The 22,563-nt window shown below is 46.2% G+C and overlaps 1 protein-coding gene across 7 annotated transcripts in view; it reads right to left on the bottom strand.

The window, feature by feature from the left end:
- BOC (BOC cell adhesion associated, oncogene regulated) overlaps positions 1-22,162 on the bottom strand; it is an 80,953-nt gene extending 58,791 nt beyond the window's left edge. For 2 of the 7 annotated variants that reach the window (XM_048817739.2, XM_048817747.2), the window contains exon 1: positions 21,532-21,637. In XM_048817739.2, the coding sequence (XP_048673696.2) occupies positions 21,532-21,534 (3 nt within the window). In that variant the 5' untranslated portion in view covers positions 21,535-21,637. Of the gene's footprint in view, positions 1-16,894; positions 17,002-21,531; positions 21,638-21,800 lie in introns of those variants that run through there. The other 5 variants (XM_048817756.2, XM_048817765.2, XM_048817783.2 and 2 more) reach the window with 4 other exon arrangements.
- Positions 22,163-22,563: the final 401 nt, after the last annotated feature.

The following is a 22,563-nucleotide window of genomic DNA, read 5'->3' as shown; positions in this document are numbered from 1 at the left end:
AGCCTCACTGAATGAATCAAGCAAGGAGGGGCAGGCTGATTACAATGGAGAGAAATTATTTTTCTGAGCACTCAAAATATTTTGGTTAACAGGGACAGAATGGGGGGAGAATTATAGACAACGAAGGAGGAGACAATTTAACAAGGGTTTGTCAGACTAAACCGCTGGTAATCACAGACTCCAGAGAAAGTGTTTGTCAAACAAACAGAGGGACATCCAGCTGCCAAGAGTGAAGCAAACAGTGGAGCTGTAATGGCAACATGGTACCATTTGCAAATGTCACGTGATCAGCTCCCCCAGCCAGTCGTATCACATCTGTGCTTATATACTAAGGAATGGGTGACACAGCCACAACTACCTGCCCAGGTGGCAACCTGTGCCTGCAAGGTCTTTTCAGCAAGTATAGAATCTCTACAACCAAACATATAAACAGCTCAGACAGGAAAGGGGGTGTCTGTCCACTTGCGGGTGCAGTGGGAATTTCCCACAGCCAGTGTGCTCTAAAACTAGGGAGGTGGCATGAATAATCTGATCTAGGCTTCATGCTTGAAATGCTCTGCTGGGACACCTCCACAATAAATAGCTTTTGCAACATACCGCCTTTAACTATGGGTGTTACCTATTAATTAGCTGTAGTCCAGTAGTGCCCAAAGGCCCCAAATGAGATCAGGGCCCCATTGTATTAGAATTATACAAACACAGAGAGAGACAGTCCCTGCTCCAATGAGCTTTCAATCTAAGTAAGCAGCAGACAAAGGACAGGTGAGGAACCAGATACTAACAGATGAAGTGATTTGCCCAAGGTCACATAGCAGGTGAGTGGCAGAGGCAGGACAAGAACTGACTCCCAGTTCAGTGCCTTGCCCACTGGATCATGCCTCTACCTTCCCCTTCCTTCCCAAAGAATGAGTTTTGGAGCGCTGCATTTTTGATCCACCTGGACCCAAGTTTAGTAAATCCTACCTCCAGCTGATTAGAAAGAAGTGTTCAGAACACAAGGTGCATGTCAATGCCAGCATTCAAGGCGACCTTCCTATATTAATCACTGTCCATCACGCTGCAGCAGTCACAGCTCATTGCCTTGGCTTGTGTGCGACAGGTTTCCTTCAGCACAAGAGGTTAAATTTCACCCGCTGCAGTAGAAATCAGAGGGGAGGGGAAGGAGTTTACAGTCTCCAGCTTGAGGTCAGTGACACCTTCTTTGGGGCTGGGGATTGTGTTTATGTTCTGGATGTACGTGCAGGGGATTAAGGAAGCTGTTTTCCCTGTAAGAGAACAAAGGGATTGTGGGAGTTTTGAGAGCTGGCAGGCTCTGCAGTCCGAGAAGCTGCTGGTCTCTGTAAAGGGGGCTCCCCAGGTTTGTCACAGTGAATGGAGACTCTGCCTGAGTTTACACAAAAGGACTTTAACACATTTTATGTATGCAGCATGGGTCCCCCAAAGATCTGAGTTCTAAGGGAGATGGGGTGGTTTTCCTAGGGAGAATCCCATCCAGATCAAGGACGGGGTTCCCCATATAAACAAATAGCCCAACACCAGAGCTCAATCACTCTTTTTAAATTAGGAAGTGCATGAGCTCCTATGACTTCCTAACACAGACAGGATACTCCAACTCTTCATGGCATAGAACACATCTTAATAGAGAGAGCACCTCATGGACAACTCCCCCCTAAAGCCTGTGATTGTGCAACATCCCTGTAGCAGCTACAGCAGTGACTTATGTGCCAGGTGGTACATCTGACTCGAGACCGTTAACAATATATCCAAACTTCCCTAAGCGTTTTGCCTTGTTTTGACATTGTTTTGCAATGAAGAGCCTGGGGGCTCATAGCAGCAGCTGAAAACAGACAGTCCTTGTCAGCACCATCTGACCAGCCAGCCCTCCCCAGGCCACCAGCTAGTGCTCTGCTGACCACAGTATGGGAACTGCTGTCCTAATCAGCTGGGGACTGTGCAGTGCTTTATGTGGCTCTGTCTAGTTATTCAAAATATTATTATTTTGAGATGCTTGGAGGGCAGGGGGTATATAAGGGTTCTTTACAGGCATTTTATAAAACTGTAGGGAAGTAGCATTATTGCTATTTGTAGAGATGGAGAAGCTGAGGCACATAGAGGTGAACTGACTTGATGAGACAAGTAGTTTGTGGCAGAGTTGGGAATGGTACCCAGAAGTCCTGACTCCCACTAGGTAAATGTTGACTTTTTGATGGCAACCATCATACTTGTATCTTCATTGACAGGCCAACCTAGATTGTTTGCTGGTTAAGGAAGACTCTAAGACATTGCACAGTTGTTATCCAAGGGGAATAGCCAGCTTTGCCTCTGACGTGTTCCAATACCTAAGCCACATATCTGTACCAATACAGCATGAAACACAAGGCAGCCACATTTAGGACTCTGAGGGCCATTTGGGACTTTGAGTCTCCCAGTCCCAAAGGAAGTGACTCTTACTTTGGATGACCAAGTGTTAACTCCGAGACAACCTCAAAATCATACATTGCCTTTCCAAGCAAGAACAACTTTGGCAAGGTCCCTATCGGGGAAGTGACATCCACCCTCCCCCATTCTCTTCAGGGCTCAGAACAAAGCCTCTTGCTGCCCAACATATTCCTCCACTGGTTTCATCTTGGTCCAAACTCCTCTTGTGTTTTTTAGCTCCTGCCAAGAGGATACACACAAAAAATACATGCACGTATGGGGCAAGGGGAGAAGAAGGGTATTAAAACTGTGTCTTGATTATCCACTAGCCATGGGAGGAAATGGTAGGGAGAGGAGATTTTCTGAGTATCTCATGTTATCTTGAAGCCTGGATCAAATGGGCCACAGGAGACTGTACATTATCCAGACGATCCTCCTCTTCCCACAGCAAGAACCCAGCTGCTTTCACTCCCAGGTCCATGCTGGGTCACCCCACCAACAACAGCAGCATCTTATTGCTTTGAGTTCCGTCTCTCTCTCTGTTTAATTGATACCTCTAGATTCTATAATGCAAGAAGATGACCACATCAGCACCCCCACTTTGGGCTGACCCCCCACTCCTAGGAACACAGACCACTGTCTCTGCTGATCATTCCTGAGGCTGAAAATAAGATGGCTGAGTTTCCCCACAGACCAAGGATGAGTTAGGAGTATTAAGAAGCCAGCTCTCCCTGTGCTTCCCTCCCCTAGCCCTTTCTGCTACCACTAGCAAAAACAATTTGTGGCATTGCAGTGATGCACCAGCAAAGCATGCAGTTCACAGGCATGGCTAACTCTTGGCCAGCCAGCTGGAGCAGCCATTTTCCAGATTCCTTTCTATCACACTCAATTTGGAGTCTGTCTCATCGTCTTGCAAGGCTTTAGGAATCTGTGATATGGGGGTGTGCAGCCCCCATCTGTGTGTGTCCTAATGATGCCCCTCCCCCTTGGCTTAGCCCTTGTGGCCCAAGATGCCAGATCCCCATTTAATCCCAGTGTCCTAGGATGCCACAACCTCAATATCCTGGGATACTACAGTCCCTCTCACTGCTGTGGCACCAAACTAATGGCTGTTCTCCAAGTCCTTGTCTACACACGGTTGGATGACATACTGATCAAACACAAGTGCCCTGCCTACGCTAGTGCGTCTGCCATTGCTACCAATGGAGGAACTGCACCACTGCTAAAAGCAATGGTGCAAAGAGTCCTGGTGCAGATACACCATGAGGCAGGAGGAACATACACAGCCTGTGGAGAAGCTGCACGTGGCAGTCAGCGTACAGACTGGCTCTTCTGTCTCCCAGAGGAGTCACAGAAAACTCTCAAAGAACAAAAACAGTCTAATTAAGAATGTTTGTCAATGCTGAATCCAGAGAAATCTGAGCGGGGGGCGGGAATGGTGTTCTTTTGTTCCCTCCATGACAGGAACTTGATTTTTCTCCTCCTACACCAGCATGCCCCTCACTCTGGTGTAACTGGAGAGAGGGAAGACCACCCCACATTCTGTCACTCTCTCTATCTGAGGTATTTATAAAGGCACCCATCACATCTCTCCAGTGTATAGGCACCAAATTCTCTCTCTTCCAGAAGACTGGGGCCAGCTGAGGAAGGAAGAGAATCTAGCGCCAGTGCTGCTTGGGCAGCCTAAGACGTGGTCAACAGCTCTGCCTCTCCCCAAACCCTTATGACAGCTCCAGAGCCATCCTGGTCTCCACCCAAAGACCTTCCCTTCTCCCTCTCCAACACAGACTACACCTTCCTCCCTGATCCAAAGCCTAACCGGGCCTTCCTTCCCTACCCCAAAACTGATCCCTCAATCCCATCTCCAAAACACCACTCCCCTTCCTCATCCCACAATCTTCCCCCTCTCCCCTTAGGAAGCCCCTCACCCACCACAAGGTCCCCTATAGATTTTAATGACTAGTTTCCAGGCAGCAGGAAAGGGTTTACAACTCAGTGCCCCTCACCCACCATACCCCCACTTTTTTTAATGTAGTGTTTCAGATGTCGATGCTGCAAGGACACCATCTGCCTCATGCCAGGGTCTGATATGGAAGGTGGTCCCACAGCTCATCTGGCCTGCTCTTTGCCCAGTGGTGGATAAGAAGGAAATCCATTCAGCAAGGTGTTGCTACCTAGCTTTTTATCATTTATATTACAGTAATGCCTCAGGGTCTGTTGAGAACAGGGCCGCACTGCAAAACCATAGAGCAACAGTCAGTGCCTGCTTCCATGAGGCCTTCTCATTTTACCAGGATGGGGCCCCCTTTTACCTCACCCACCCCTAAGAGCCCATCATTAATAACTTTGGGCTTCCCTCTCCTTCATGCTCACCCATCCCCCACAAATCAACCAAAAAGGGAACAAAACTCATGACCAAGTTACTTCAGATAAGAGTAATCTCACCTATCCCCAAATTCATCAGCTGGCCCACAATTCTCAGGGAGTACGCCCCTCTTGTCTTGTAAATCCATCCATAGGAATTCGTATTCAGGATACAGGGAGGTGATTGTTTTGCCCCTTTGGACAAATGCAAGAGGTGTCCAGCTCTAGTGCCTGGGTGGAAAGTCACTGAACAATTAAATACTAAGAAATCCTTAAAGAAAACTCTCCCCAACCAAGAGGCCAAAGAACAGAAGACTCAGACCAGCTCTTTACTACAGACCTATATTGGTATAACTATATTACTCGGGGGTGTGAAAAATCCACACCCCCTGAGTGACGTATTTATATTGACTTATCCCCGTGTGTAGATAACGCTATGTCAGTGGGAGAGCTTCTCCTGTCGACATAGCTACTGCCTCTTGAGGAGGTGGATTATCTATGCCAACAGGAGAAGCTCTCCTATTGGTTTAGTAGCATCTTCATTTAAATTGCACCACTGTAGCACTGTATGTGAAGACAAGCCCTCAGTGGCATACTATCAAACACTGACCACTGGCTCTTGGATGACCTGCAACAGTGAAGCAGGAAAGAATAAAATACCAGTGTCTGAAGACACACATATATCCTCTGACACAAGAAATTCTTACACCCTACGTCCTGGCCATAGAATATGCACAGAGGTTCTACTTCTCCTACATCAGAGAAGGAGCGTGAACCCTTTAGGATCATGCATTCTTTTCTCAACATAGAATGCCTTCCTATGATGCCACAGGGCAGCTCTTACTGCAGGATACCATCAAGCCTACTTGATGGATAAGTGCGTCCCCATCCAGGATGGCATCTCCAGAACCACTGGCCAAGCAGAGGCCTGAGAAAATAGGATCCCTCTCAGATATTCTCTCACTCACATATGAGAAACTCTGAGGAACACTACGGGAAACCCCCACCTATCCGACTGATCCTTACGCTCTCTGAGGTACAAGGTGGGTGAGGCAGTATCTTTTGTTGTACCAACTTCTGTCGGTGAAAGAGACAAGCTTTCAGGCTTACACGGAGCTCTTCTTACTCTATCTGGCTCATGAAGGAGAGTCAAGAGCATCTGGTACTCCTAGGTACCTCCTAGAGTAATACAGAGACCCCAACAAGGGCCAAGGCCTCACAGTGTTAGGTGCTGTACCAACATACAATAAAAGACAGTCTCTGCTCCAAGGAGCTTACAATTTAAATACTTATAGAGGATGTCAATAACTTCTTTGAGGAGGGACACCTGTCACATATTCAGTAGCCCCAATTACCAGTAGAAAAATAAACTATCAGTGTATGCAAACAATCTATGCAAAGTCCCATCCAGTTCTACTCTCTTATTTCTATGCCAGCTAACCCAAAACTTGCCCCCACTCCACTTACTTAGCGGCTGCCACTATCTCAGACCCCCTTCCAGTCACGTTTCAGGCCAAGACTCTTAGAATCACATCACCTCCAATTTACACCAAACAGTGTCCACTTGTCACAGACCATCCTTGCAAAATTTGAAGCAAAAAGGAAAGGAGTGTTTTGAGGATTTTAAGCAGGGAGGGATGTAAATCCAGTCTCACTCTTAACTATGGAGAAGCTCTTGCCTATCTAATAGTTTGTAAAATGCTAGAGAACTTTGCAACAAAATTATTACACATTATTTGTATTAGCATAGCACCTAGGAGCCCCAGTCATGGACCAAGACCCCATTATGCCAGGCACTGTACCAGCACAGAACAAAATGACAGTACCTGCCCGAAAAAGCTTACAATGTAAGTCAATGCAATATTAAAATGGGAGGAAATGGCATTATGGCATTGCTCTGGGTAGTTAAACAGCTGCAGTGAACTCTTCCTATACATTATGATTTTTAAAGTGCTTTAGTGCCCAATAATGAAAAAGACAAGCTACACAAATATAAGATATGACAGAGGTGCAAAACACAGCTTACAACATTTCTGCAACAAATCCAATAATGAAACCGTAATAATTTCCCTCGCTCCCCACCTTCCGCCCAGGTGAAGTCTGTCTCTTTTTTCCTATAGCATCCAGAGCATAAGACTTCCACACATACTCCACCATCTTCCCTTCCCTGCTTCTCACTATCACTTATTTTTCGTAGGAGCCTCCAAAAACTATAGGGCTGATCCAAGAGTTTCAGTAGACTTGCCATGCTGTAGCCACAGTCCCTAGTCCCTTCTCTGACCGATACAGTCCTTGTCATGTTCCCTAGGATCCCCTCGCCCCTTCTGGTGCTATTACACCAACTTCTTCACTAAAGCAATGGCAGCATTGACATGTAGCAGCCAACTGATTAGACTGACAGATAAACTTCTTGGGCCAAACCCAGACCATGTGCATGCACGGACTTCAGCGGAGCTGCATTTGCTTATGCCATGTGTGAATTTGCCTCCTGGTGAGTCATTTCTCTGCCTACGTTTAATTTTAGTGATGGGTCAAAAACCATAACCAAAGGCTTGGATTCAAATCCCAAGATTCAAATTGACACCTCCTCACCCCCTCCACACACCTTTGAATCAAATCTGGAAGGGGCTTATCTTCATGTCTGGATGGGGCCAAAATCTCCTAAGAATAACCATTCACCAGAATTACCCTCTGCTTTCAATTCCAGGGAATATAGGCAATCCCCTGTCACCTACTGTACAATGGAACCAGCCTTTGCATGTCAGGATTGGTCTCTTGTCCCCAGGCCAAGCATGGCTGGGAGCACTTTTGAGGTAGCATGTTTAGTCCTGGGAGGAAACACCTTGCGTTGTTCTTGGGTTGTTCTTGACTGACTCCCTCCGAGTATTCAGCACTGTTAACAGGAGAACAAGGAACGAGCCACTACGAGTCCCTCTTAGCTCTGGCGACAGTAATTATGGCATGAGGCCCTAACGTGGGGAGTTCAGATAAAAAAATTTGGCAGGGAGAAAACCCAACTGGTTCTGATCACAAGCCCCTCAGCCCTCAGGGAGAAAGCACACATACTCCTTGAGTATAACATCTTAATTGTGATCCACCTCTAATCTAGTTCTCCCCCCTCCACAATCTTTTTCATCAATGAGCCTGAGTCAAGTTTTGCTGGTAAACTGAGAGGGATAGGGGTGTCTGTGTGTGTGCACGCACACACACCTGTGTTGGGAGAGAGGTAAGTTATTTTCTTGATGAATAAGGGGGACCCAATTTTCTAAACATCTCCATATATGACCTCTCCTTACATCCCACCCCAGCAACCGAGTCAACATTTCCACTTTGTTTTGGTCCAGCGAGGTTGGTGTTTCAGCAATCTGTTTGGTACACTGAATGCAACCTGGGTTTGGAAAGTGGAAAAGTAGAAGGGCATAAAGGATGGTGCTAAGGTAAGTAAGAATGGCCATACTGGGTCAGACTAATGGCCCATCTACCCCACTGTCCGGTCTCTGACAATGGCCGTTGCCAGATGCTTCAGAGGGCATGAACAGAACAGGGTAATCATCAAGTGATCCATGCTGTCATCCAGTCCCACTTTCTGGTAGTCAGAGGATTAGGTGCAACCAGATCATGGGTTGCATCCCTGACCCTCCTCGCTAATAGCCATTGATGGGCCTATCCTCTATGCACATGTATCTACTTCTTTTTTGATCCCAGTTATATTTTTGGCCTTCACAACATCCTCTGACAACAAGTCCATCGGCTGACTGCATTGGGTGAAGAAATACTTCCTTATGCTTGTTTTAAACCTACTGCATCTGATGAAGTGAGCTGTAGCTCACGAAAGCTCATGCTCAAATAAATTGGTTAGTCTCTAAGGTGCCACAAGTACTCCTTTTCTTTTTGCGAATACAGACTAACACGGCTGTTACTCTGAAACCTAATTTCATTGTGTGACCCCCGGTTCTTGTGTTACGTGAAGAGGTAAAGAACACTTCCGTATTCACTTTCTCCACACCATTCATGATTTTATAGATGTTCATCATATCCCCCCTTAGTCGTCTCTTTTCCAAGCTGATCAGTTGCAGTCTTTTTAAATCTCTCCTCATATGGAACTTGTTCCATACCCCTCATCATTTTTGTTGCCCTTCTCTGTACTTTTTCCAATTCTAATATATCTTTTTTGCAATAGAGCTACCAGAACTGCGTGCAGTATTCAAAGTGTAGGCTTATCATGGATTTATATGGCAGCTTTATAATATTTTCTGTCTTATTATCTGTCCCTTTCCTAATGGTTCCTAGCAGTCTGTTCACTTTTTTGACTGCCACTCCACACTGAGCGGATGTTTTCAGGGAACTATCCACAATGATTCAAAGATCTCTTTCTTGAGCAGTAACAGCTAATTTAGACTCCATCATTTTATATGCAATTGGGATTATGTTTTCCAATGTGCATTACTTCACATTTATCAATACTGAATTTCATCTGCCATTTTGTTGCCCACTCACCCAGTTTTGTGAGGTCCCTTCATAACTCTATCCCTCAGAGCGCTCAGAATGATGAGTTACCCTTTATCACTCCATTCCTCCCATGATGCACCTCAAACCACCATCTTCCTGACCCCTCCCTCACTTCCCTGCAACACCAAATACTCCTGTACTGACTATATGGATACATGCAAGTGATGCTGCCCTCTATTGGCTGAGTCCACAGCACAGCTAAGGGGCCCACGACTAGCAGCAGCTATAGCCGTTTGCCTTTAGCTCATGTAGTAAAGGTTTGTGGTTTTGGATCAGGAGCCTAGTCCCAGCCCCCCCACCCCAAGACAGAATGGGTGTGATATTTATATAATAACTGTGCCTTGTCCGGAGTACACTAATTAGTCACATTAGTTCCCTTACTCTCTGGCAACTACTCTCCAGCTTGCAAGTCACCATACCTCAGCTAATTCTCTCCTGTTAGCTTGTTCCCTTATATAGAACTGGTTCTTTCCCTTCCCCTAGGCTGGCCTTGCACTTTTCCTTTCACCTGCCCTTTCCCCAGGATCACAGTGGAGCTCCCTTCAACTTTCTTCAGGCTGATAGGCGCTTCGACACTGCAGTGGTAGGTACCATAGACAACTCTACGGATGCGTCTACGTAGCAATTGGGCGGGGCGGGTGCAGCTCGTGTAGACGTACCCAAGCTAGCTTCGATCAAGCTAGCTCACTAAAAATAGCAGTGTACCTATGGCGGCATGGGCTAGCTGCCCAAGTAGAATCCTGTCTGGCTCCAAAGGCACATACGCGATAATCAGCCCATCCCACCACGGCTACACTGCCATTTTTAGCGAGCTAGCTCAATCCAAACTAGTGAGGTATGCCTGCATCTGCTGAATTTAGCCTCACAACACCCCTTTTTCTTCTCTACCTCTCTAGTTAAAATAAAACCCAAGTGTTCAGCTGTGACATCCTCCTCAGAAAGATAGTGTGGGCCAATGGATAGAGCACTGGGCTGGGAGTCAGGAGATGTGGGTTCTACTCTGCGCTTTGGCACTGACCTGCTGGGTAACTTTGGGGCAGTCACTTTGCTTGGTTTTCCCTCCCATCCTTTGCCTGTCTTCTCCATTTAGAATGCAAGCTCTTTGAAGCCGGGATTCTCTCTCACTATGTGTATGTACAGCACCTAGAACAATGGGGCCCAGAACTTAGATACGTAGATTCATAGATATTAAGGTCTGAAGGGACCATTATGATCATCTAGTTTGACCTCCTGCACAATGCAGGACACAGAATCTCACCCACTCACTCCTGCGAAAAACCTCTCACATATGTCTGAGCTATTGAAGTCCTCAAATCGTGGTTTAAAGACTTCAAGGAGCAGAGAATCCTCCAGAAAGTGACCCGTGCCCCATGCTACAGAGGAAGACGAAAAACCTCCAGGGCCTCTTCCAATCTGCCCTGGAGGAAGATTCCTTCCTGACCCCAAATATGGCGATCAGCTGAACCCTGAGCATATGGGCAAGATTCACCAGCCAGATACCCAGGAAAGAATTCTCTGTAGTAACTCAGATCCCACCCCATCTAACATCCCATCACAGGCCATTGGGCCTATTTACCATGAATAGTTAAAGATCAATTAATTGCCAAAATCATGTTATCCTATCATACCATCTCCTCCATAAACTTATCGAGTTTAATCTTAAAGCCAGATAGGTCTTTTGCAGCCACTGCTTCCCTTGGAAGGTTATTCCAAAACTTCACTCCTCTGATGGTTAGAAACCTTCATCTAATTTCAAGTCTAAACTTCCTGGTAGCCAGTTTATATCCATTTGTTCTTGTGTCCACATTGGTACTGAGCTTAAATAATTCCTCTCCCTCTCCAGTATTTATCCCTCTGATATATTTATAGAGAGCAATCATGTCTCCCCTCCACCTTCTTTTAGTTAGGCTAAACAAGCCAAGCTCCTTGAGTCTGCTTTTATAAGGCACGTTTTCCATTCCTCCGATCATCCTAGTAGCCCTTCTCTGTACCTGTTCCAGTTTGAATTCATCCTTCTTAAACATGGGAGACCAGAACTGCACACAGTATTCCAGGTGAGGTCTCACCAGTGCCTTGTATAACAGTACTAAAACCCCCCTTATCTCTACTGGAAATACCTCGCCTGATGCATCCCAAGACCGCATTAGCTTTTTTCACGGCCATATCACATTGGCGGCTCATAGTCATCCTATGATCAACCAATACTCCAAGGTCCTTCTCCTCCTCTGTTACTTCTAATTAATGCGTCCCCAACTTATAACTAAAATTCTTGTTATTAATTCCTAAATGCATAACCCTACACTTCTCACTATTAAATTTCATTCTATTACTATTACTCCAGTTTACAAGGTCATCCAAATCTTCCTGTATGATATCCCTGTCCTTCTCTAAATTGGCAATACCTCCCAGCTTTGTATCATCCGCAAACTTTATTAGCACACTCCCACTTTTTGTGCCGAGGTCAGTAATAAAATGATTAAATAAGATTGGTCCCAAAACTGATCCCTGAGGAACTCCACTGGTAACCTCCCTCCAGCCTGATAGTTCACCTTTCAGTAGGACCCGCTGTAGTCTCCCTGTTAACCATTTCCTTATGCACCTTTCAATTTTCATATTGATCCCCATCTTTTCCAGTTTAACTTGGCTGATTCCTCTAGGTGCTACAGTAATACAAATAATAATTTAGGATTTAGAGTAAAAGGGGAGCAAGAGGCTCTTCACAGGCTCTCACCTAGAGAGTCACATTAACAAACCTCCTCTTAGCTTAACCCTTTTACTATCAAACCGGGTTACGCTCACATTTTTTTGGTCTGGTAAAATGTGTGTGTGCTTGTTAGGTTAGTATTGTTTTTAAACAGTGGCTCTTTGAAATATCTCGGGGGATTGGGATATCGAAAGCAGTCCCAGCAGAAATGGATTGGTGGGCAGAGTGCAGGTGAGGTGGCCAAAAGTGCATAATAAATATGACTTACCGCTTAGTTCTGCAATCTCAAACATGGTATGTGTATAAATGCCATTCTGTTTACCCTCCAGCCATCCCCCACCCCTCCAGCAAGCAGCATTGCCTTCCTTAAATGCACATCAACTGCCAATTTAAGTGAGGCCAGCACGTTTTCATTACTACTCTCTGTTGTATACTTAAGGCTTGTACCTGCTCCTAATGAAATAACTGTGAGTTTTGACATTGATTTAAGTGGAAGCCAGAGCCAACACAATCTGTAGTATGTTGTGTAAATACTGTCTATAGAGGACTTCTGGCCTCTGTTTGGCATGCACATGAGTAGTCCCCAGTACTACAAGATAAGGTAGAGAGGAAAAAGGGATGTTGTGAGGCTAAATTCATTAGTTAGTAAAGCACAGTGTGATTCTTAGATGGAGAGATCCTTAGAAATGCAAGACATCATAGCTCAATGTTTGTGAGGAACTTAGTTATTAGGGTGATGTGGGCCACATATGTACACACAGATGGCCAAGATTGCTTTCTTTCATCTGTGCTTGTTGTTGAGAAGGGTGCAACTGTTCTTCTCAGAGATCGTCGTCTTCACCACAGAAATCCAGGCCTTTGACCTCTCAGGTTTAGACTAATACAACACTCTCTCCTTGGAACTACACCATGGGATCATGCAGATTGGTACACCCTACGTAGTAAGCCAGGCCTCACACAGAGATCACATCACATTGATGCTTCGTAGTCCGTTTCCAAGTAGTTTCCAGGTAGGGCTTAAGGTGGTGGTTTGGAGCTAGACAGTTTGAACCTTAACAGGGTGAGAAACCACCCTGCTCCCTGGGTGACACCACCACACTGGATCAGTGAGGGCACTCAAGAAAACAAGGCCCTGATTTTAGAAGGAAGGGGAGTTATTTGGATTTTGAAAAGCACCTTAGTGACTTAGGAGCATATGGCCCACTGACTTTCAACAGGCCTTACATTAAATCACTTTGTTGCTTCAGAAAATCCCACCCAGAGCGATTTCCAAGAGAATGCTTCAGCTTTGGAACTCAGTCCCACCCTCTTGGCCTGACACAGCTCAGGCTTGTTGACCTAACAGCTTTCCTTAAACTCCTGTGCCAGTTGCCTGGGGCCCTGGGGCCCAAAGGAAGTGCTTGCTGGTGATGGCAGGCTCAGATAGCAGCTGGCCAAAATGCGCCTATACCACCCACAGCCATGCAGCCATGCCAAGCACTGATTGAGTGCCATCCTCCCACCCCAGAGCTGAGAGGCTTTGATTGGAAGGGGTGGAGTGAAGAGAACCCTCTATGCATTATCTATAGTTTGGCGCTCTCCAGGATGAAAGGCCCCAGATGAACGTAAAAATATTAGTCATCATTCAAAATGCTCCTGGCTTCCAAATAACTGTCCACTTGTGTGCGAGAGAAAACCCTTGCTACATGGAGTATTGCCAGTGTGCTCTCTGGGGAGAAGGCCTCTACATGGACTTAATCTAGGCTTTGGATTTTAAACATGAACAGCTCAGACTGTTCTCAGACATTTTCGCTGGCAACTGGGCTCCTAGTGGATGGGATGGTCTCTCTCTTGCCTCCTCTTTCAAAGTCTGACATCAAAGGGCTTCTTTGAAGATAAGGTCAAATTTTCAATTGCGGGCGGGGTGGGGCGTGTCTTCATAAAACTAGAAGTGGGGAGAGGAGGGAAAAGGTGGGAGTCACTTTGCTTGTGGAGATGCACGCTGCCTGGACCATAAAAGATTACAGTGGTCTCTCTGTACCACCACTGGCTGGAGCCATAAATCTGTTGCAGACACTAGACTCCCTGACGGTCACACTCAGCTAACAGGTCTTCTATAGCAGGTCGCCAGCCTGTTCTCCAAATCTCAAAGCACTGCACAGAGCCCCCACAAAGCATCCCATCCACCCAGGACAAGCCTTTCGCCACATTGCCATGCTTGAAGAGGCACGCTACATTTCCATCCTAAACCAATCGCGGTTCCTATCTGTGGCCTCCAGAATCACAGCACCTCACAATCTGTACTGAATTTATCCTTACCATGCCCCTGTGAGGTAGGCAAGTGCATTCTTACAGATGGGGAACCGAGGCACCGAGAGGCTAACTGACTTGCCCAAGGTCTCACCGGATGTCTGGTAGAACAGAGGATTAATCCTGGGTCTCCCCCGGGCCACCCTTCATCTCAGCACTCCTCAGTGCAGGGCAGGTGGGCAGTGCCTACGTTGTTTTGAATCAGCTTTAGACCCTGTCTACATTAAGGAAATAAGCATCAAGGTAGCTACGTCAGTGTGGACCTGCAATTAGACACACTGCAGCAACAAAAAGCAGGGGCTATGCTGGTGCAGTTTATTTTAGTGTCTCACTGGATTAAGCTGTACCAGGGTAAGCCCCGCTTTGGGCCAGTGCAATGCATCTAGGTCAGGGGGTCATACCAGTGTGACCACATTGCTGGAGTTACACCTGCGTAAATTTCCTTAATGTATATGGGGCCTTGATTACCATTATGCAATGGCTCAGAGGGCTCCATCTCACCTGCTAGTTTGGCCTGCCAGCTTTCAGATGGCACCAACCCTCCATTGCGGAAAGCCTCTAATTTCAGGCAATTTGAAGTGGTTTGGAGAAATAAAAATAACCTAAAGGCTTCTGGTCTGATGTTAGAAAGTTAATGCTAGAGTTCTTAAAGGGATAGCCGTCTCACTCCCCCACATTTGTGTCATTAGAGTGACTGGGGACTGCCCTGACATGCAGACCCGTGCCTAAAATCAGTTTAGAATCCTTGGCATTGAATCTAATAAATATATTTCAGCACCCGGCAAAAGGATCCACACGCACCAAGACCCTGACCCTGCGGATCCCTTTGCTGGATGGGACCTTTGGTTGCCAAAATGGAATTCCCACCAGTGAGCTTTGGGTGACAGACTTACTGGCTGTTATAGGCAAATAGCTGAACTTCTGGAGGGAACACAGACCAAGTGGGAGGAAAGTGATTTACTTTCAATCCCTGACTGAACTTTTACAACAGTCTGCATATACCCACAGCAGCCCATATTGCCTCGACTCCACAGAAGTCAGGCACTAGGAGGATACAGCGAGGTTTGGATTAAGCCCAAGAAGCCTGTGGTCACTACACAACGACCAGGCACAATCACAATCCTCACATCTGAGAGGAGCTCAGGGACTGATCTGACTCCCTGAAACAAGATCCCTTAGTTCCCGCTGTGGGCAAGCAGTTCTGCAACACCTCTTACTCAGGACTGTTATAGTCTATTATGGTAGCACCTAGGAGCTCCAGACATAAGACAGGACCCCACTGTGCTAGGTGCGGTACAAACGCAGGACTGACAGTTCTTCCCCCAAAGAGCTTACAGATGTGACTCTCAAGGACAACTAAGCCTTTAAACTGCGTATGGGATGCCACCTCTTTTATGGGAAAAACAACAATTTGCACGGTCAATAATGTGAATAAAAATAAAATTAAGAAGTCAACTAAAAGTGATCCAACCCATCCTCCAAAACGCCATCTGACGCTCACTTTATTTTGAGGGGTGGTGTTTAAAAATAAACATGGCTACATTTGTCGTTGTTAAAACTTGTTTTTACATTTTTGTCCTTCTTTGCTTCCTGGTTCCAGCTGAGTTAGTAACTAAGACCCTCTGAGCAGGGATGTGTCATTTCTTAGTTATCCGTAGAGCTCTGCATGCCCACGGCATGTATAAAAGTAGGCAAGTACTGAAAAGCCTTTAAAACACAAATATTCAACTTTGGGCTTGTCTACATGGCGAGTTTCACACCCTGGCTTGCCACACAATATCACAGCACCCCAGATTCCCACACAGTAACTTGCTGCATGGATCCTGCTATATACATAGCTCAGTGAAAGTCCCCCAGCCCATTGTTACAGATCCAGAAGGCCTGAATAGCCACCGAAATTTCAGAATGTTTATCCAAACCTTATATGAGCCTACTGAAGTCAACAGCGATCTTGCCATCAACTTCACTGGGACCTGGGATTGGGTCATTTTACATCCATCTGCCAAAACCCCACAGTGAATGCAGAATGAAGGTTGCCTACCACCACTTCATTTGCTTCCGGAACCCGGGGGGCGACTAACTGTCAATCTCTGAGAACTAGGAAATGCAAGGGTAAGTTAATGTCTTCCACACCGCACTCCCACCCAACCTTAAACTCTGCCCCTGTGGAGGGGGCAATAGGCACTGTGAGTACAGAAGAGCTCTGTGTGCTCAACACAGCTCCACCTCACCATTCCCAATCAAACAGTTGCTCAATGTCAAGGAGCACTAATGTAGGGGGTACTTGCAGGTGATCAGCATGGCTCTGACCATCATCTCCCCGCCTAGGGATGCTGAGAAGCAAAGAGACTAGGAGAATGCTTCACCCCATCCTAACGAGCCTTGGCACCAGGGCCATCCCTAGGGGTGTGGGGCCCAAGGCAGAAGTGACGGATTCGTTTCTTCCGGGACCGACCACACCGGTCCACGGGGGCCCCCAAAGCGCGGGGCCTGGAGCGGTCGCCCCGATTTGCCCTCCCCAAGGGACAGCTCTGCTTGGCACCTTCCTAGTGTCCACCAGAACTCCACACCCGCACTGCCAGTCACAGGCTGCTAGGCACCCTCACTGACCTCTGTGCTGCACTGTTGCTCTGGTGAATACTAGCACCGCGTTTGCTGCCTCATTGTGGCCACGAGACTCCACCAGGGTAACTGAAGAGAACGTCCCAACCAGACTCCTTAGGACAGAAACAAACAGGTGTTAAAACACCTGCAACCTCTTTGAGGGTTTGTTCAGACTAAGAGAAACAGTCGCCTTTAAGTCGGGCTTCATTAAAACTAAACTTGGCAGAAGCTGAATTTTACTTCTTTACAATTTTGACAGATGACATTGATGTTTATTTTTATGCATTTTTTTTTCTATTTTTATCTGTTTAAAAGTTCACAGTTGAGGGAATTTGGGCTGGGGGAAGAGTCGGATAATTATTTAACAATAGTGGACGTTGAGGTTCATAAAGTTAAAGCTTTAACTCGTTAAAACACCCCATGTCAAAATACAAAGTCAATATCCTTTAAATCAAATTTGAACCAGTTCTCAAGCCACATTTTTGTTACTTTGCTTATCCGTAAATTTTGATCATCGTTGTCGGAAATGTGTTTTCAGCAGTTTTGGTGTGCATGGGAAAATCGACATTTACAGATAAAAAAATCTGATCTTTCCGAGCCTATTTATAACCATGCCAAACTGCTACATCTTCAGAACGGCGATTCCACAAGCAATGGGCTGACTCAGCACTATAATCATCAAAGCACAATGGCTGGTTACTGCAACACGCACATGCAACAGGATTTCCAGCTAACGTTTCTGAAGGAGCTTTAAATCTGAACAGGCTCCACCCAGGATGGGGATCACCTGAGCCAAAAGATTGGCAATCCCCTGACCATAACGCTATAACTATAAGCTAGCAAATTTATAAGCCAGCAAAATCAGGCATTTAACATGATGGATCTGAACAAATGACCTCAACAAGCTCTATCTCGCAAACCTCCCCTAGAACATGTCTAAGGTGGTATTTTCAAAACCACTCAGAGTTGGCCTCTCTCTTCTTTCACTCAAGTCAAAATTCCCACTGACTCTCATGGCAGCAGAGCAAGGCCAACCATGAACCCACATGGTCTGCAGTAGTGCCAATGTCTTGGGGCTATCTGTTACACCAGCCTAAATCCAGAGACATTCCTCGGCCTTCAGCTGCTCAGTTATGCATTACAATCTGGTCATCAGTGTGCAGTGACGGGAGGGTGGCTTTAAACATATGGTTTAGCTGCTTTGCCTTTTTCCTTTGGCCCCCAAGGTTAAACTAAATGCTTTGTTATTAGTCACCTTGAAGTCACCCTCGAGGTTCATGTGCCTTGACTATGGTTGTAGTCAGGAAACTAGCTCAGCCTTTTCAACACAACTACTCCTCCTAGGGGTGAGATTCTGCGCTACGCCTCTTAGCGGTGCAGCGCAGCACTCACTGCCCTGGAGGACAGGAAGCTAACGTGGCTTCCTCCCAGTCCTCTGCCATCCCATGGCCCCCACTGTAACCTGGGCACACCTGCAGGCCTGTCTAAGTTACAGCACCCTATTCTTGCTGCCTATAGCCGTCCCCAAACATGCCCCGGGTACACATGCCCCTCAAGGCTTGCCAGGGGGCCGCAAAGAGCACTCTGCGGCTGTCTTCCTCAGATCCTGTGACAAGGGAATCCTTTTAGATCCCCTTTATGCTGCTTCAGCTCTTTTACCCACCATATAGGGGGCAGAACTGGGGTGAGGATATCACCATATACATCCAACGTCTAGCCTCGCTTTACCAAGAGAAACAAGGGTTTATATTTGTTGGCCCTGAAGTGTCAATATTATTAATCAAATTTGCAATTCTATAGTGCTTTCCATTCGTGAGTTAGGTCAGTAATAGACCAATTTTAATAATGGGGAAATTGAGGCAAAGAGGGAGGAAGGATCTTACCTCAAAATCACACCCGAAGTCTCGGTCAGCCAGGAATAGAACCCAAGTCTCCTGACTCCCAGCCCTGTGCTTTAACCTGAAGACTATCCTTCAGCCCCTAGTTTTACTCCTCCCTAAGACAGCCACAACAGTGTGAGCAGGAATCTCTTCTGTGAGCATGTAATCCAACTGTCAGCCTTCCTCACTCTTCAGGGTGTGAGATGCAGGAAGAACCCAGGTGGCACTGGCAGTTAGAAAAGTAATCTGTTGACTTGGAAACCACGCACATTTGATCCAGTATCACTGATAAAAACAAGGAGCTCCACAAAGTGAGTTTTCTGACTGCTGTCAGACTGATCTCACTCCCTCGTAGGCTGGGAAAGAGCTTTACTTCTTTGCACCAGTCTCTGCAGTGGGCTCAGAGGATTCCATGGGTTTACAACCTTAGCTGCAGCTTTCCTTGTTTTGGAGGACTTAAGTTAGATCCTTAAGGTTGAATTTTGCCACACTCAGTAACATAGGTGAATGGGAGTTGCACCCCTGGATCTGAGCTCCATGGTTAATATAGTGAAGCTTGGAGGGTTTTGAATGGGAGTGGGGAGGGAGTGCAAGGAATTTCAGGAGGGAAGGGGAGTTTGGCCAAAGAACAGCTGAATAATTGCCCAACAACCCCCAGGAAAGGAAACGCTGAGAGGGTCTGACACCCCAGGGGCTAGAAAGACTCTGTGAATACTTAAGTGTCCCATTTAGTGAGGTGAAACCAAACAGCCCACGTGCTGTTTTGTGTCAGGTGGATGACCCGGTGCAACACAGTAACAAACAGATGAGGAAAAGCGGTGCTTTCCAATCCCTAAGGAAGTAGAGAGGGACCATGAGAATGTAAATCCTAGAATGGAGCAGCCACAGCCACCTGTAATGTATCCTCTTTACCCCTCGTGCAGAAGAGAGGGCAGTGTGTGGATGCTGCCACCTTTACAGTTTTCACTGAGATCTCTCTCAAAAGGTGAGTTATTTTTGAGAGGGTGAAATGAACTTGGTCCTCAATTTTGTACATTAGCATTTTGTGCTTCGCTCATGGGAACATACCCTATTTTTCCTAAGTAGAACTCCTTCAGCAAGGAGGGTAGCACTAGGTCTGATTTCAGCCCTAACAGAAAACACCCATTGAGAGTTTAGCCTGCTTTAGACCTGGAGGATTAGACCTTTTGATTGTGAGGGAAGCAAAACTCCATTGATTTCTCGCCACACATAAATCCACCCATTCTATGGGAAAATCATAATTCTCCCTAAATTATATTTTCCCCAAGAGACTCCAGGGTGCTTCCTATTAGGAAGGGGAGCTATTTACATTCAGTTATTTAGGTCCTTTAAAAAACAAAACACCTGTCATTTGCAACCCTCACAGTGTTTCTCCTGAAACCTTTCCCAGAGCCATAAACCTCAATATCTAACCCACCATAAAGGTGTTGTGTGTGTGTGTGTGTGTGCACGTGCGCATTTGCAAAGCCAACAATTTTCTCTCTTCCAAATCCAGGCAGCCTGAGAAAGCGCACTCCCAAAAGGATAGGAAAACCAAAATAAAACCCTACTTGCAAACAAAAAAACCCACCACCAACACAAAAAACCCTCAGACTCTTAATAATTTTCCATGATGAAGTTTTTTAAACCATGGGAAATGGAGGTTGACAGTTAGGCTGCAGACGGATATATCAAAACAACATCGCACAGTGCTGCTTGGTAGCTGTGCAGAAATTAAGAGAATTGGTCACCAAGTACATCAGACAATTTAAGACATGCAAGAAATTGTATGTGAACACAGACACACACACAGTCTGTATATATAGAAGCACACTCTCCTGTTCACATAAAACAGAGTATGTGTAGAAGCAATAGAGTTTCGTTAAAAAAAACAAAACACCAACTGGACTAGATCCTGAAATACCTCTTCCACAACTTCACTGAAATATACTTGGGAAACTGTGGCCCCTCTACAGGCAAAAATTTTAGTCAAAAATAAAATGTTTGTGTTAAATCAGTTTTGCCCTTTGGGGGGCTATCAAGAAAGGTGCTTGCTTAGTCTATTATTATTATGTTATATTATTAGCAAGTTCTTCAAAATTCTTAATTAAAAAAGTAATTTGAATGCTGGTATAAATCCTGAGCCCTTCCCTCCCCTAAATAATCAGTACATTTTCTATTTAAAGGCGATGTTACAAGGACCTGCCAAAGTTACAGTCCAAATACCAAGATACATACACATAACAGCCTCTCAAGTCCCACATCATCACAGCAGAAGACGATTCCCCCCAACTCTCCTTTAACACCCCCTCCATCTATTTCACCGATCACCTTCGCATAAGGACTAAAATATACAATTGCACAAGAAAATGCAGGCAGCGAACAAACATTTTACTCACAGAAAACCCACCCACGCTTCTCTGTGCAACAGGAACCCCTCCACATAATCACAAGCCAAGATGCCTTTGCATTAGTTGTCTTTTCTGCAAACTCCCATCATTTTAAAAAACAAATCCACTATTTTTTTTATGAAAGATGGGGTGAGGGGGAGGTAAAGAAATCTATTTCTTAAATCGTCGTTATCCATCTCCTGTCTCTTGTTGCCTGGGGAAGGGAGCCGAGTTGATCTTTGGGGAAGTTTTGGGCACTGGAGCTGCAGTACCCACAGAGTGCGTGCAGGGCCCTCCATTAATGCCGAGAAACAGACAGAGTGAAATAAACAAGCCCCCAAATCCCACCTGCCCGGTCAAAAACAAAACTCACCATGGAAGGGGGGCGAGGCAATCGCTGGGGAAACTGTTCTTCTCTTGCTATTTTTATTGCATTAAAAAACACAAACCACAGAGATTTCCCCTAAAAGCATCCAGCAAACAACCCTCCCAAACTCCAAAAGATTTGCGGCTCCTACACGTAGGAGCTTAAGGGGGGGGGGGGGGGGGGGGAACCACAACCCACCAGAACGTCTCTCTCTCTCTCGCTCCAAAGCAAACTTTTTTTAACCTCCCCACCCCACCCCCAGCTGTTTCACTCACCGGAGATCTCTGATGGAGCAGGAAGGAGAAACACAAAGATACACAAAATGAGAAGAAGCAACAAAGAGGCTAATGTCCAGGGGCTGGGAAGTTCCAGGCCGGATCTGGAACTCAGCAAAAGAGTCTGGGGTTTTTGATTTTTGGACTTACTTTCTTTTCGTGGTGGTTGATTTTAGGGATAATTTTAGGGGCGGAGAGATTCTGCAGGGCTCAGGGGAGGAGGAGGAGAAGGAAGTTGTTGCAAGAGGAAGAAAGGGACATTGGAATCAGGGCAGCCACATGGAAGAAGGTTTTTTGGATGACTGAACTCTCAAACAATTCCCTTTTGCTACCAGTCCTGCGGCTCTTCTGGAGCCTCCCATTCCCCCCTCCCCCTTAGTAGGAGGAGGGAAAGGAGGAGGAGCAAGACGTGAGAGGGGGGAAAATAACTCCGCAAAGGAAGGGAGCAAACAATAGTCTCCCCAAATACTAATAATGGTCATCAGATGAATTCTCTCTGTCCCATCTCCCAGCACTTGGGGTGAGTTTAAAGAATCACACGCACAGAGCAGCAGCCCTGGTGCTCTCTTCCCCACCCCGCCCCCCCTCCTCTGTCCCCAGAGAAGCGGAAGCTGGGAAAGTTGAGCTGAAAAGTTTGGCAAAAGAAGGAGGGTCCCTCCACCACCCCTTGTCTTGTGGATTTGGTATGTGGCGGTCCTTAGTGATCCCCTATTCATCATGGGAGGGTGGGGGAGTTAGAGGCTGGAGCTGCTGCAGCAAAGTG

Source organism: Caretta caretta, chromosome 1, assembly GCF_965140235.1.
Source record: "Caretta caretta isolate rCarCar2 chromosome 1, rCarCar1.hap1, whole genome shotgun sequence".
In the NCBI taxonomy this organism is placed as follows: Eukaryota; Metazoa; Chordata; order Testudines; family Cheloniidae; genus Caretta; species Caretta caretta.
The sequence above is the reverse complement of the archived record's forward strand: the minus strand, read 5'-3'. Positions and strand labels throughout refer to the sequence as shown.